At 49.0% G+C, this 14,913-nt stretch overlaps 1 protein-coding gene across 6 annotated transcripts in view; it reads right to left on the bottom strand.

Moving 5' to 3' along the window:
• The window catches only part of LOC103624681 (sodium- and chloride-dependent GABA transporter 1), a 35,149-nt gene that overhangs the window by 8,841 nt on the left and 11,395 nt on the right, over window positions 1–14,913 (bottom strand). For 5 of the 6 annotated variants that reach the window (XM_008643977.2, XM_017726218.1, XM_017726217.1 and 2 more), the window contains 8 exons: window positions 12,179–12,310; window positions 11,408–11,508; window positions 8,792–8,901; window positions 8,284–8,416; window positions 6,971–7,105; window positions 5,105–5,208; window positions 4,683–4,807; window positions 3,880–3,992 (listed from right to left, as the gene is read on the bottom strand). In XM_008643977.2, the coding sequence (XP_008642199.1) occupies window positions 3,880–3,992; window positions 4,683–4,807; window positions 5,105–5,208; window positions 6,971–7,105; window positions 8,284–8,416; window positions 8,792–8,901; window positions 11,408–11,508; window positions 12,179–12,310 (953 nt within the window). Of the gene's footprint in view, window positions 1–3,879; window positions 3,993–4,682; window positions 4,808–5,104; window positions 5,209–6,970; window positions 7,106–8,283; window positions 8,417–8,791; window positions 8,902–11,407; window positions 11,509–12,178; window positions 12,311–13,996; window positions 14,290–14,913 lie in introns of all 6 variants that reach the window. The other variant, XM_017726220.1, reaches the window with a different exon arrangement.

Here is a 14,913-nt window from a genome sequence, read left to right on the forward strand (position 1 = left end):
CTCTCTCCCCACTGAATATAGATAGAGTTAAATCACTGAAGTTAAATACTTAAAAATAGCTGAGATAAATCTCTGCCTTTTGCTTCTCATGAAAAGCCACCACTTTCTTCCCCCAAACTCTCTAGGGCCTCCCCATCACTGCCCTGCTCCCCACGTGCCAGGGCCTGCGTCACAGTTGTGTGTCTGGCTGCTGCTGGGACATGTGCCGGACTTTGATCGCTCTTCCCTTCTTGCTCTTCTCCGCCCGTGGCAACAGCACTTGTGCTGTTCAATGATCTAAAACACTCAGTAAGGACCTGCATTACCCAGTCTCGTGTGCATGTGAATAGCATCTGACTACCCAGTCCTTGGCTTTATTTCACTTTTTCAAGCACACAACATTAAATGCATGCAGCACACCAAAAGCCCAGCCTCACAGCGCAGCATCTTTCTAGAGATGGAAACCCCTGGATGGTTTGTGCAGCACTGTACCAGGCACAGTATAATAATGTTGTCTGCACATAACACATAACAAAATCCCCATGAGTGTTGCCTTCCAGTTTTCCTACTAGTTCTACCTTCTGACACAAGGGCAGTTGGACTGTATATATGTGAAGTGCATCCTTCCCTCCTATTTCTTGATAAAGTGTGAGATTTACTTTTATATCTCGCTCCCAGGAACTACAGGTAACATACCTCTCTCAGAGAGCACATCATGCCTCTAGCTACAACCCTGGAAATTTATGAGGGCAGCAAACTGGCTTCCCTGGTCACGCTGAGCAAATGTACAGTGCAATGAAAACTGAAGCGGTTTCATCACTTTTTGATGTCAGTGACTTCCCTGTCCCTGGGAATAAAAAACGCCCCTGGAGTGAAGGTGAAGGTATACAGACCAAAAAGAGCAGCAGGGGGTTGGGAAGATGTGTGGAAGAACAATGGAGAGCCTGAGCCTATAGCTGGGCAGGGATGGGGGAAGAGCTTGCACACTGCTGACTGCTGGGGCTGGCTTCCACGTGGGCCAGAGCAAGGCAAAGGGAGATGTGCATGCCCAGGGTTTTACACCCGCACAGAAAGCCAGTATTCCCGGAGCGTCAAAGCTCAACTGCTTCCACCTGAATTTTTAATGAGCTAAGCTTTTTTGTTGGACACGAGTGCCATTAAAGCATCTTTTGCCATTCATGCATGGGTTCAGCTGCCTTTATAGCCACTGACAATGAGTTCTTCACCCCATCCCACCTGGCTTGTTGTCTGGAAGAGTCAGGACTGAGCCGGCACCAGAGTGTGAAGAGATAGCATGACTAAAAAACCACTGTCAAAAGCCATTCCTTCCACATGGATGCACGGCCAGGCACTGCTGGAGACATTGCAGGGCCAGGGGATCTGAGAGCAGAAAGGGAAATGGGCTTGGAGAGAAACAGGGGTGGTCAGGGGCAGAGGGTGGAGTCCAGCAGAGAAGGAGCAAAGAAAATGGTGCCGTAGATAATGGGATGGAGTAGAACTGACAGCCCTTTGGTGCAGGAAGAAGGATCAAAATCAGGGAATGCACAGAGGGAAAGACAGGGAGATGGGTGATGAGGAACAGGGCTACAAAGTGAGTTGAATTCTCTTTGTCTCCTATGAAAATTAAGCTCCTGCGTAATGGATGAGGTGGAGAAGCAAATGGTTGTACATTGCTTTTTCTAGCCATAGAACAGGCAATTTACTGGAAATTGCCTCATGACAGCCTCAGACTTCATAGGGGATGCATCCTGGAGGAGGCTCAGCTTTCCAGCCCCAGGGACTGCAGCTGCCTGGCCTGAGGTTCACTTTTCCCAGCCTACAGACCAAACCTTGGCTGCTTGGACAAGATATGTAGGCACCTGAATGAAAGCATTCTGCTTTCAGAGTGGTGAGGAGCTGAGCACTGGGGCCTCCTGTTCTTGCCTCTTCAGTCTGCTTTCCAAAAAATTCTGCTTTTCCCACCAACTCTCTCCAGCCACAATTTTTAGTACATATTCTTCTCTTCCTCATGTATCACCCCACGATCTTATTTCTTTCCTAAGCATTTTATTTCCATTAACTTCTCTCTTTTGCTCTTTTTCCTGTTCAGGGACTTAATTATTACACAAGCTGCTGGGTCCAGTAGTCTGGGCTTGGGAGTCAATATAGTCAGGAGCTCTGTCTGAAGGAGAGTCTCTCTCCCACCCTCTCCCAATGTCAAGGGCTTGCTATTCCCTCCTCAGCCACACAGAGCTCCCTGCTGGGATGCACGGACCCGTGGGTAGTTTGACCACAGCTGCCAGATGTGCAGCCGAGATCCATGAGAGTGGTCTCACTGCTGGCAGCTGGAAAGCCTCATGACCAACCCGTGTGAGGTGGCCTCATATGGGGCAGACACAGGCTGACAGTCACAAGACTTGCCAGCTCCCCTGGGGAATAAATGCCTGACCTGGAAACTGGTAGGTTAAAAGGACGCATCAGCATATTACGAAAGAGGGTCCAGACGGGAGAGAACTGCAGCCCGGCCGGATCGGAGCAGAGGGAGCACCAAGGCACGCGAGTGAGGGCACAGGAGGGAGGTGTCTGTCAGAACTGGGCTGCTGACCCAAATGAAAAATACCCGCTCCCCATCTGCAAATGCCACGCAGGATGTGTAATCAGCACGTAGAAAAACAATTATTTTTTTAACGGAATGCTTCAGAATGCATGTGGAATTGCAGCCACTGCTGTTGGTTGCTTTATATGCATAAGCTGCCATGCTGCTGCTGGTGTGTTTGAATGAATCAGAGCTCCAGCACGCAGACAGAAAGCTTCTTTGCATGTATTTAGCTGTGCTTTTCAAAAGCTTGTTTTCCTTTTGATGCTTCATTCCCCCCCAGCCTCTTCCTCCAGGCAACGATAGCCCCCCACAGACTGCCTGCCCTCCCAGACTGCCTGTCAGAAGGGACGTGGAGAATTTCAAGGGGTGTTTTAGAAGCAAATGCAGCAAATAAATTCCACAGAGTGCTTACAGGGCTTGTTGTCATGTCTCGGACTATTTACCAGCACTGAGTGAGTAATCCATGGAGATAATTTTTTTTTTTCTGTAAATGTAGCTTCTTTCAGAACATTTAGGCATTATTTGATTTTTTTAATTCTTTTTTTTTCCAAATAATGTCTGTGGTAATGCAGTCATGAGCTTTATAATCTGTTTATGAGAGTGTGACATGACTGAAAACCAGATTTGGTTGATTAGATTTTTCTGGAAACCAAGTGTGATTGTGAAGGAGGCTTGGGTTTATGAACACTACCTGTAATCCAAGAGAGCATCCATTTTGTACTGGAGGTTTGTGCTGCAGCAGAAGAGCATGTGGGCACAAGGGAGGATATGACAGACCAAGCGCAGGCTTTTGCAGGAACCTTTGATTTTGATGCACTCAAAAGGAAGGCACGCTGCAATTCACTGCTTCACTGGGTAGCTACTTTTATGTGGAATTATCAGGAAAAAGAAGTATCACCACTTGTAAAAACACGGAGATAATGGTTTTTGTTTTGTTTTGTGAGGGCTCTGAGGGGGCAGGGTGGAGACATCTAACAACTACATCTAACTGCTTCCCCCTCAAGTATCTTGTAAAACTTACCTGATGGCAAAGCAATCAGGGTACCCAGGGACCAGCCTCTTACAAGGCACGACTCCTTCCTTCTGCCAGGACCTATCCCTGCTAACCTATGGACCAGGCCAGGGAGCTGCAGCTCTGCTCAGGGCTGCAGTTGGCATCAACAACAATGCCAAAATGCTGCATGAAAGCACAGCCCTCACACCACGAGAGAGTGAAAAAACGCTCTGCTAGCACTGTCCCAAGTGCAGAAGGGGACACCACCCTTGTACCTGAAGACATTTTTGTATCTTCCCTCACTTTGTCCCTGGGTCACCTGACTCACCTGACTGTCCAGACCCAGCATCATCAGCATGGAGAAGAAGAGGATTGACCAGAGTGGGGACAGGGGCAGCTGTGTGACAACCTGCGGGTAGGCGAGGAAAGCCAGTCCAGGACCTGCAGTAATGAAAAGAGGGATGAGCCCATGTTTACAAAGCATCTGATGGGAAGTCTGGGCTAGGGGCCATGGTTAAATAGAGAGACAACAATTACAGCCAAGAACTGTGGGGTTTTTGTATAGGAGCTAGGAACACCTGAGCCTTTGTGCCTGTGACACAGCAACCCAGTGGGATGCATGGAGGCAGGATGGGGAGACAGAAATGACTGGAGAAACAAGTCCTGCAAGCAAGAAAGTCATCAAATTATTGCAACCAAATGGAGCTGGAGCACTTTGCTAGAAAAATAAACTGATATTCAGAGCTGATTACAACTCTCCTGGTGCCCTTTTTTTTTTCCATCACAAAATGCTGTTTCTTGAGATAAAAGCTTTCTCTGGGAAGACAGCAATTTCAAAATATGTCTTTCTGCAGAAAGACACAGTCCCAATCTTGGTTAAAAAATTATTTTGAGATCACAATCTCAAGCTTTTGCATGAAAAAGGGACTTCAAATTTTGGTCACATCTACCAAAAACAGGTAGCATCTATTCTCCATGGGAAGGTTTCAGACAGCAAATGGCCTAAATATTTCACCACAGCAAAATAAAACTTCGGCACATCTAGTCAGGAAAGACCCAAGAGCACCCCATGCTCATTTACAAATGGTTCTCACAGGTTGCTGTTGCATTTGAACATGGCTTTCTGCCTACCTGAGGAGGCCAGCTCTGACACCGACTTCTTTGTGATGTGTGACATGAAGCCAATGATAGAGAAAATTACAAATCCCGCGAATATGCTTGTGGTGGAGTTTATACAACAGACAATAATGGAGTCTCTGGAAGAGAGAAAGAGTGAGAAAAATCCACCTGCAAGTCCCTACCAAGAGCAGAGGGTGGGGCAAACAAAAGACCAAGCCCTGTGGAGAGCTGGTGCTGTCCCTTGGACAGGTAGCAGAGGTGACATACTAAGTGTCCTGCAGGCAGGGAGCACCTCTACAGAGATCACAGTGTGTCTGTCCCCTAGGCTGCATGTTGCCAGCAAGGGGACAGCCGAGATCAGGCAGATTCACCACAACCCCCTCCCTCACGCATGAGCACTCCCTGCCACACAGGAGGATGGAAAAACAACTGACCTGTAGACGTTGTTGTGGAAAGTGTTGTAGCTCCCCAGAGCAATGAGGGAGCCCAGCCCCAGGCCGTAGGAGAAGAAGATCTGAGTGGCTGCGTCCATCCAGACCTGCAGACAAGGAGCCAGAAGAGGAGTGCAGCAGAAGGGGACTCGGTGCTGCAGGTGCATGTCCTGCAGCAGCTCAGAGCAGGACTAGCAAGGGGACTGGGTGCAGACTGAGGAGCTGTGGCCTTGGGTGCACAGCCCAGTGGGGTGGCCAGGACCTGAGGGAACCCTGTCAGTAGGGCCGAGTCAAGAGTTTCTTACTAATATCTAATCTGAAGCTATTCTCTTTCAGTTTAAAGCCATTCCCCTTGTCCTATCACTGCATATCCTTGTCAAAAGTCCCTCTCCAGAGCTTTCCTGTAGGGCCCTTTATGTACTGGAAGGCAGGCGATCTGCATCCTTCCCATGTGTCCAGTGTATCAAAGTGCAACCTGGCCCAGCATCAGACATATATCCTCAGCCCTCCAAAATGTGTGAATCAAAGCTGCTCCGTGGGATGGAGGTGGATGGATGAAGGGTCATGCATCCTGTTTAAAACTACAGAGGAGAGCAAGGCAGCTTGAAAAGCTGGCCCAGTGCCTTAAGGTCTTAAAGCTTAGAAAGCTGGTTACTGGTGACATTGCTGCTGAAAAAGGAAGAGTCTTGTGACTCCTTGTCTTGGGGTGACCTTATGATGTGTATCCCATATCGCTGCCTATGCCCAGAAATTAATTTTTGTGCCTTTCTATGCCTCTAAACTGAGCCTGAGAGGGGGAAGGAAAAAACTGAGCAAAACTTTCTCAAAGCAGTTTGCAGCTTGTTCAAGGTCACACAGAGATAGCAGGTTTTTTTTCCCCCCCAGCTGCGGCAGGGGAGCGAGGAAGCACCCGGCTTGCTGCTTTCCAGTCAGCTTTTGGGCAGTTTTTTCAGTTTCTTGTTCTCTGGAGAGAGACTGAGAGTTGGACTTTGCTTTTCCTTCTCTGGAATTCCGGATTTTCTCCCTTTTCTACTGGACTGCTTGATTGCTGTAACATCAGAGCACATCGGGAGGACTTTCCACTGAGCACAGAGGGCCTGGCCCTGGGCCAAGCCCCAGCTCCGAGGAGACCAAAGGGAGGACTCTGACACTTCCCCAGGTTTTTCCTCTACAGCGAAAGATTTTACCATTTAACATTATTTTCCTTTTCCCGTGTGTTTGGTAAATAAATAGTTTTATCTTCTTCACTTTCCTTCGAGGAAAATTTATTTTTTTCCTGAACCTGGTGGGGGAGGGGTGGTTGTGCCTTCTCTCAGAGGATATATTTCTAAATTTGGCCAAACTGGAACACTCCTAAACAATTTTGCCTTTGCAGGGGTCTGGAGTCCCCTCTGGGCTTCCACTGACCAAGGCAATCTTACTGGCCACCACTCATCATCTAAGCACTTCCAAAAACTGCTGCTGTGTGTGCTGCTGTGTCTTGGGCTGCTTCTGAGGCCCCCATGCCAGCACCACCACATTGTCCTTTCTCTGGGACCACCAGAACAAGGCCAAACCACCAGCCCTAGGACAGTCAGTGAAATGAGCCATTCCCAGCCCAGAGGGGAGGTCCCTCTGTCAGGATGACTTCTGACTCTCCCTGCCCTGTGGATAACACTGCTTGAGTACAACAGAGCTGCTGCACAGATTTCCACCCATGAAGGACCTGTCCCTCAGCTTTGTCTCAGCCTGTGGGACATGGGTCATGACTGCTTGAACAGCGTTATTCCAGCGTTATTTTAAGTACTTACAACATTCATGGGAAGTGCCTGGGGAAGCCTAATGCAGACAGAGCTGGGAGATAAGAGCTTTCCTCACTAGGCTACAAACCTCAGAGTCAGAAAGCTTCCTGAAGTCAGGCGTGAGGTAGAAGAGGATCCCCTCCTTGGCTCCTGGCAGGGTGACTCCCCGGAACAAGAGGATGAAAAGCATGAAGTAGGGGTAGGTGGCTGAGAAATACACCACCTGAAAAAGACCCCATGGGAAAGAAGCCATCAGCCCACCAGTGCCCAGGAGCTTTCCTGCCCACGCTATTGTTGCATCTGGTGTGTCCTCCTGTGAGGGGGGAAGGCTCCCAAGCACACCCACTTTCAGCAGCATTTCCTTGCATTTGCTGTCTCTCACTCCCATGCTAGTAACATTTCTGGCTGTTTGAGGTTTCTCCCTGCCAATGAGACACAAGGGCACACTAATCACAAAAGTAGCATGCTAAAGTCTGGATGGAATGCCCAAAGACAAGGGAATTGCACAGGGATAATTTTAGTGCACAGAAGTAATCCCCTTAAGTCATAACATCCTTATTTTGCAGAGCTAAAGCTGGTGTTTCTCTAGACCAATGCATCAAGCAAGACGATTCCACTGCTTTCCTTTCAGCACTGTTTCAGGATCTCACAGGTATGTGCCATCCCTCATCACAGGGCCCACACCAGTAATCACCAGGGCTTTGCTGTGGCTGTGTAGCTAAAGCCTGTTTGAGAGCCACTGGGGAAGTTAACAGCTTAGGTTACCTACCCCTGAAGTGCTTCTTTCTGATCTCTCCTCTAGATTATTCCTTTCATAATAGTGTCCCGCTGCACCATGCTGTGCTCTAAATAACACATCCCAGCATCTCAGCATCGCTGTTTCACTAAATGAAGCAATTACCTTTCTGCTGTGCTAGCCTGGAGTGCTGCACAGGGAATAACAACGGGCTTCTCATCTGAAGGTCTCCCACCAATATCAAAAGGGCAGCAGGGAAATTTTCAAAGGAGATGGTGAGATTTTTTCCACCAGAGGCAGTTTAAGAGACTGTGATTGTCCAAAGGGGGAGACCACAAGAAGCTTCGCTCTCTCAAAGGGCTGTCCCAAGGTGGGAAATACAGGCAATTTCTGACAATGCCTCTTCTCAAAAAGAGTGTGCGCTCAGACCTAAGACCTTACAGGGAAGAGCTATTCTCTGCACTTAGAATGAAAATTACCATAAACATGGTAACAATTTTTACAGCTGTGAAAAGTAAATGTCAGGAATTTAATAGTATCTACTGTGATTTTGCCTCTAAACACCATAATCTCAGTTACAGACACAAATAAAATTGAGTCTGGAGGATATTTTGACAATGCAGCAATGAGAGGCAGCACCAAAAGGCCCATCCCTCACACTGTACCTTGCCCGTCCACTCCACACCCTTCCAGATGGAGAAGTAGACCAGCAGCCAGGCCAGGGCCAGTGTGCCAGCCAGGGGCCAGCGGATGGTGCCAGGCTCCCCCAGGCCCCCGGACATCTGGTGCATGTTTCTCCTAAGGGTGGGAGACACTGTGTTAGGAGGAAATCCAACAATCAAGGGCAGAGGGATTTGGAGCTCCCAGAGGTGGAGGGTGAAGGGCCAGGTGCAGACAAGCGTGAGAACCCGCAAAAGCCTAGAGGGAACGGAGGTTCATGGTGATGGGATGAAGGGAGGAGAAGAGAGGTGGAGAGGCTGTTTGCCTGTCCATCCACCTGACCTGCATCTGCACCGTGCACCCCACGGCCACCATGGCCAGTGGCTGGCTGTAATGCCCTCTAGCCAAAGCTGCCCAAGGGACAGCGCCAACAGGCACAGCCGCAGCCCTGGTGGGCAGGCACGGTGACCGCGGCGAGGGGAGAAACCTGGTGTGGGCAGGCTGGGAACGTACTCCCAGAACTCGGTGACAGCGCTGGTGAGGTTGGTGGTGTCGTTCAGGGAGTAGTTGGAGAAGCAGTGGTCGGTGTTCCAGGCGTTCCCGCAGTTCTGCCACGGCAGGTCCTGCACCGGCACAAGGACAGTGGGGTTATCATTCATGTGAGATCTCCCAGCTGAAATCTGGCTTCTTTTAAACTGAAACCCCGTAATTTTTTTGCAAAGAGAATGGGCAGCTCCACTGGATGGGCATGCCCTCGTAGCCAAAAGCATGGAACAATTTTCCAAGATACGATAAATTGGACAAGAATTTTCCAGGAAAAAATATCATTATGTTATTAGGGCAATGTTGTAGGTCCAATAAAATGTTAGCAACTCCCCAGATAAAAAGCCACTTCCAATTAACTGTTGGTAATTAGTAGCTACAAATTAAAATAATATCAAGGGATATTGTGTTTATAACCAATACAGCTTTTTGCTGGCTTCAGTCAACAAGTGGTTGGAATCTACTACACGAAGAATAAACAGTGATTTGTTTCTTATGTTTCATTTACTCCAACTTCAATGCTTAAAAAGCGACACAGCCCTGAGAATGGAGGCAATGGGTACACAAACAGACTGTTATAACACAAGCACAGGAGTAAATTTAAAGCTCAGTAGCTGTTTCATGCTGTCCACTGCCCTGATTATAAGCAGCACAAAGGGATTCCTGGGAGATGTTTACACTGTGGGTAGCAGTGTGATGGCAGCACAATGCTACAGACTTAGTGCAATCAGCTCTGGCACTGCAGGCAGTGAAGCAGCAGTGTCAGGGGCCGTGTGAGCGTGCAGGGCAAGTCACCCAAGCCACGTAGGGCCACGGCTGAGCCGGCCCAAGGAAAGCAGCTTGGATATGTCTCTCTGCACAGCTATCTCTTTTCCCAAGCACAGTGCGTATAGATAAATGCGGAGCAGCTATTCTGGGCGATTTCCCTCTGCAGATAAGACCTGAGGCTCCAGCTCAACAAAGCTTTAAGATGTTTGTATCCATCCCTATTCATCCACGAACACAGACCTCTTCCAAAATACTATCTGTGTTTTAAGTGCCTTGTGGCATCAGTGCCCTTAAGTGCTGCCCTTACTGCTCCGTCTAAATCAGTTCACTCCAGCACACGATACCTTCAAACGTGGTATCCTGGCAGAACGGCGGCTATTGGAGGGGCGGGGCTGACATTCCAGTGGCCACCCAGGCCACTGCACCTACCCGGTGATTTCGCTGAGGACTTGCTAACTGCATTGAAGCGCAGCACAGCATCTCTTCAATGTTTGCACATTAGAGACGCTGCGAAGCTCTCACAAGGAGGGGCAGGCTGGGGGCAGTTTGTTGCTGCTCCATTTCCTCTGAATTTCAGAGGACAGAAACTGGAGAAGGCAGGCTGGGCTCCTATTATAGTTCAAAATACTCTTAGTCAAATTTAGGAGGGACATGGGACAGACATCAGCCTAGCTTTTTCATTTGCGCCTTGGGTCCTTTTGGGAGTTTGGAATTATCTCTGGCAAAAGAAAAGGTCTTGAGCCAAACACCTGGATCTGCCTATGTACATACAAGCACTGTCACCAGCCAGGTCTGTGACACCTGAATGTACCAAAGCCTCGTCCTGCCCAGGCTGTAGTTGGGATGGGTTCCTTTGGGGAAGACCACTGTTTATTTGGGATGTGCCTGAGAGTGCATCTAATCACCCACAGCCAATAATTTTGATCTAGATCCAGGAGTCTACAGTAATAGGTAGTATTAGTGGTAGAAGCACAGTTGGGAATGCCAAACAGAAACTAAGAAAAAATCTTGATAGATAGTGGAAATTTTTGCTGAAACAAAAAGTAAAACTGGATGTACAGTGTCCACTCTAGCATTTCAGGGTTATATCTAAATGACATTCAAAAAGATCCCATTTGAACCACAGGGTTGATGTCTTTGAGGCTGCAGATTGCTCAGAGAGTTACGTTAAGGAAACTCTTACCAGTTTCTGGGCTGAAATAAATAATTCAGGTACCAAGAAATTAATACAGGGTGTGATTCTAACCTTCTATGGTAGAAGACCCTGCTGTGGAAGAGGAACCCACTATAAACCATAACACCAAAGCACACACTAAGAGACAGTCACAAGCAGATGTCTAGATACTTTCTGAATCATTTTCCCAGCAGAAAAAAAATCCCTTGGATATCATTTATCAAGAGAGGAGTGAATAAGAACTAATTAAGATAAGGAGTAAGTCCTGAGAAATAAGACCGTGATGTGACAAAACCTGACAAAAGCAGTTCTGGAAATATGCAGCTCAGATTTGAGCAGCCCTAGAAATAAAACAGAAACACAGGGTGAGTTTTAAAGACTGATGAGAGCAGGGAACAGTTCCCATAGAGGGGCTGGGACCATCCTCTCCAGAGGGCAAACATCACTACCTGTCAGCACTACAAAACTGCCTCCAGGGCTGATGAACCTCTTGAGGAAGGGTTTAGCAGGATGCTGACAAGGGCTCTTTACACAAATGGCAAGCAGCCAGTGCCTGCTTTGGGGCATAAACAAATCACTGCCCATAAAGGAGTGAGGACCCAGACCACAGCCAGGACCATGCTGCAGACATGCCCGTGACTCACCGCAGTGAAAGAGTTGAAGAGATAGTAGAGAGCCCAGGCAATGATGACAATGTAGTAGATGTTCAGCCAGAAGGACAGAACCATAGCTGCCAGTCCCACACCTGCAAATGAAGGCAGAGAGCAGCATCAGCCCAGGTCTCCAGTACCCAAGGGAGCTCATGGGCACCACAGCAAGTTTCTTTTGAAAACCAGAGAAAGGGAATTGGCTCATCAGAGTGTGCTAGAATTGCACTGTGAGCTGGTCAGCAAGGGAGGCTCATTCCCTCAGGTGTCTCACCCACCCATTTCCACTGGGGGAACAGTGCTACCTTTCAGTGTGCTACCAGTACTTTATGGACAGAGCTCCATAAGAACAACATCTTGTCACTTCCCTGGCAGAATCACACTTTCCCACATCCAAGGCATTTCTAAATCACCACTAGCTTCTAGAAAACAGCTACTCCAAACATGGCAACAGGTTGCATTCCCATGCAATTAAAACAAGCATACGTAGGGAGGTTTGGGAAAACAAAGGGTCTCCTGCAACCAGAGCCCCTCCATCACAGTCCATACTGCTCATAAAGTTCCTTCTCACCACACAAAGCTGCTTGAACGGAGCACAGCGACTGCAGACATCGAGGTCAAGGACAGCTTGACAAAGAGCAGAAAACCCCTCCCCTCACCTGCCACCCCATCCCAGTCCCTGGGGATTTGCTGATTCGCCCTCAAACCATCAATGGGGTTTTGTGTGTAGTTACATGCCATTGCTGTCCCAAACACACAGCACGGTACCTTTGAACATGGGTGCTAATCTCCAGACTCCCAGTCCACCAACAGAGGTATACTGGCCCAGAGCAGTTTCCAGCAGGAAGAGAGGAATCCCAGCAAACACCAGCGTCAGGAAATAAGGGATAAGGAAGGCCCCTGAAAGAAGGAGCAATGTTATCAGGCAGTTTCCACTTTGATCAAGAAACAAATGCCTCCAGGTGCATTTTCTTGCTCTGCAGCACCTGTGAGATGAGGAGCAGCCTCTCCCAGAGGGGACAGTTTGCAGCTGGAGTTGGTGTGTTCAGTGAGTCTCCCACTGAGGTCACCACTGCTTTCCCCTTATCACTGTGGGTATATATGTACCATGTATACACAGACATTGACCTCACTAGCTGTGCAATGCCAGGCTCACTTTGTTGTTAACTGTTTAGATAGTGCTAAACCCAATCTGACAACAAACCCAAAAGCTTGGACACTGACATTGGTAATTTGTTGATGCTTTCTGCCTTACCTGCAGACACTTTCAATTCTTCTTCTTCTTGAGGGAACAGTGCACAGGAATATCTGGCATTGGCCACTGCCTTCTTTGTTTATAGCTAATTCAGTCTTTTAAGAAAACTGTGACCAAGACTGTATTGGCTCTAGTAACAGTGCTATATACCTCCCCCCCCCCATCTGTGTTTCAGGTTTTACCCTTAGAATTCCTAGTGAAAATATTATTCTTCTTCATGGCCCTATGGAAATCATCTCATCACTAGAAAGGAGGTAGAACACCCATTCACTAGAGATATTACTGGCACCCAGTTTTTAGAAGAGCAATTAGAATAGGAGAGCCTTGCCGTGTGATTGGAAGGCTGTACAAGTTCAGGTCATCCTGACTTCTAGGACCTGGGACAAAGCTCATTTTTACCTTTCTTATGCATGCCATAATTTCTGTGGAGGACAAACTTTTGCAGAAGATGCTGGCTGGGGGCAGAGACAGGACCCTCGGTTTGCCCAGAAGCAGCTGGCCATGTTCAGGACAGCACTGATTCCTGCTCTAGCCATAGGGCTGAGCTGTCAGTCTGAGTCTTCTCCAGATACTCATGGGAAGCAAACATGAGAGCCAGCAAGCAAAGCCACTCTGGAGAGCTGTGGCCCAGCTTGCACCCAGCAGAGCCAGGCTCCAGCAGCTGCTCTTCGAGGGCAGGGAAGCAGCCAGGCACAGCCAGGGATGCTGGCTCAGGGGACATCCAGCTGGGGACATGTGCCTGCCAAGCAGGGAGCTGAACCCAGCTGGGAGAGGCAGGTGCCAGCACCCGGCATGGGAGTCCATGGGAGGCAGCATGCAAGAGGAGCTGGCAGCGGGTGGTGGGGAGAAAACACTCTCTGTGCCAGCAGTTCGGTGACCATGAGCCTGAATCACAAGCTGGCGTGGAAGCGCAGGCTCTTGGCTTCACCAGCAGCCTGGCGCAGAGGAGAGAACAGCTTTGGGCATCCCTGTGCCTGCTCAGCATCCTCCTCTGTGTGCTCGCTAGACACCACAGCCTGCAGGGTCCAGCCCCCTGGGAGCCCTGCGGGAAGCCAGCGTCTGCTCCGAGGACACAGCAGCTGCCACCCTGCTGCTGTGGAGTTTGGAGGCTGAGCTTTGCGGCAGAGCAAGTGCCTTCCTTGCAAGCAGTTAATGAAATTTGGCTGCAGCCCTGATGATCCTGCATTTCTCATCTACAGCAGGTCAGGAAGGTTTGTAGGTAAAGGTCTTAATAGACTGTTGGGGAGAAAACCCATCAATTAAACTTTTGGACACAAGTCCTTTATCCTAGCTTGACAAAGATACTCAAGAATAGTGGAAAATCTACAAACCAGACCATCTCCTTGAGCTGAGGGCTATTGGCAATGACACTGTCACTCTGGAGGGCCAGGTCCCCAAGCAGGCATGGATAATATCCCTGGGTCCTGTACAGCCAGATGGAAAATTCGTTCTGCAGGCCTGTGCAAAATATGGTTGTGTGACCTTGTGAAAGTCCCAGCTTGTCTCCAGATCCATGGGTGTCAAAGGGTGATGACGCTGGTCTTGCTCAGAGCACTCACCCTTGGAGGCAAGGAAAGATCAGCAGCGCCTGGCACTCACTGTGCAGCCCCAAATGTGCCTGCTCCTAATGTCATACAGCAGAGAATAACAATTAATCCTTAAAACAGGGAACACTGCCCACGAATCAAAAATTGAGCATTACAAGCATTACACGCTGTTGCTTCGAGTCTCAGTGCACAAAGGGGGAGTGCAGGATGCTTATTTAAAGAATTGTTTTTCTCTCAAGTTATTCAAGCTTAGGATCTCACAGGCAATTTTTAGCACGTACTGAGCCGCATTTAGAGTGAATTTGGAGCCCGGTACAATACAGAGGGACTGTATGAGGTTAGAGGTTGGTGTAGAAGCTGGAGCCATGGGCACAGCTGGGCACATCCAGCTGCGTGCAGGGCCATCAGGGAGCCCAGGCATCACTTTGGGTGAAGCCTGCCCCCGCAGCGGATGGGCCGAGCGCTGAGCTGCCGTGCCCTGGGCTCCCTGCGCCGAGCAAACCAGGCGTGAGCCGATGCAGTGTGACAGCGGCAAGTGAGACGACAATATTTCCATTCAGTTCAATTTGCCTGTGCGTAATGGAAGCAGCCCACACGACCGCGCGCCGAGCAGCGTACATGCAGGACGCTAAAATTAGAGTCCCGCCCACAGTCTGCTGCGCTCCTGAGGCGCCTCCGTCGGGGCAGAGCCGAGGCGGTGC

Source organism: Corvus brachyrhynchos, unplaced genomic scaffold (genome assembly GCF_000691975.1).
Source record: "Corvus brachyrhynchos isolate BGI_N302 unplaced genomic scaffold, ASM69197v1 scaffold191, whole genome shotgun sequence".
Taxonomy (NCBI): Eukaryota; Metazoa; Chordata; class Aves; order Passeriformes; family Corvidae; genus Corvus; species Corvus brachyrhynchos.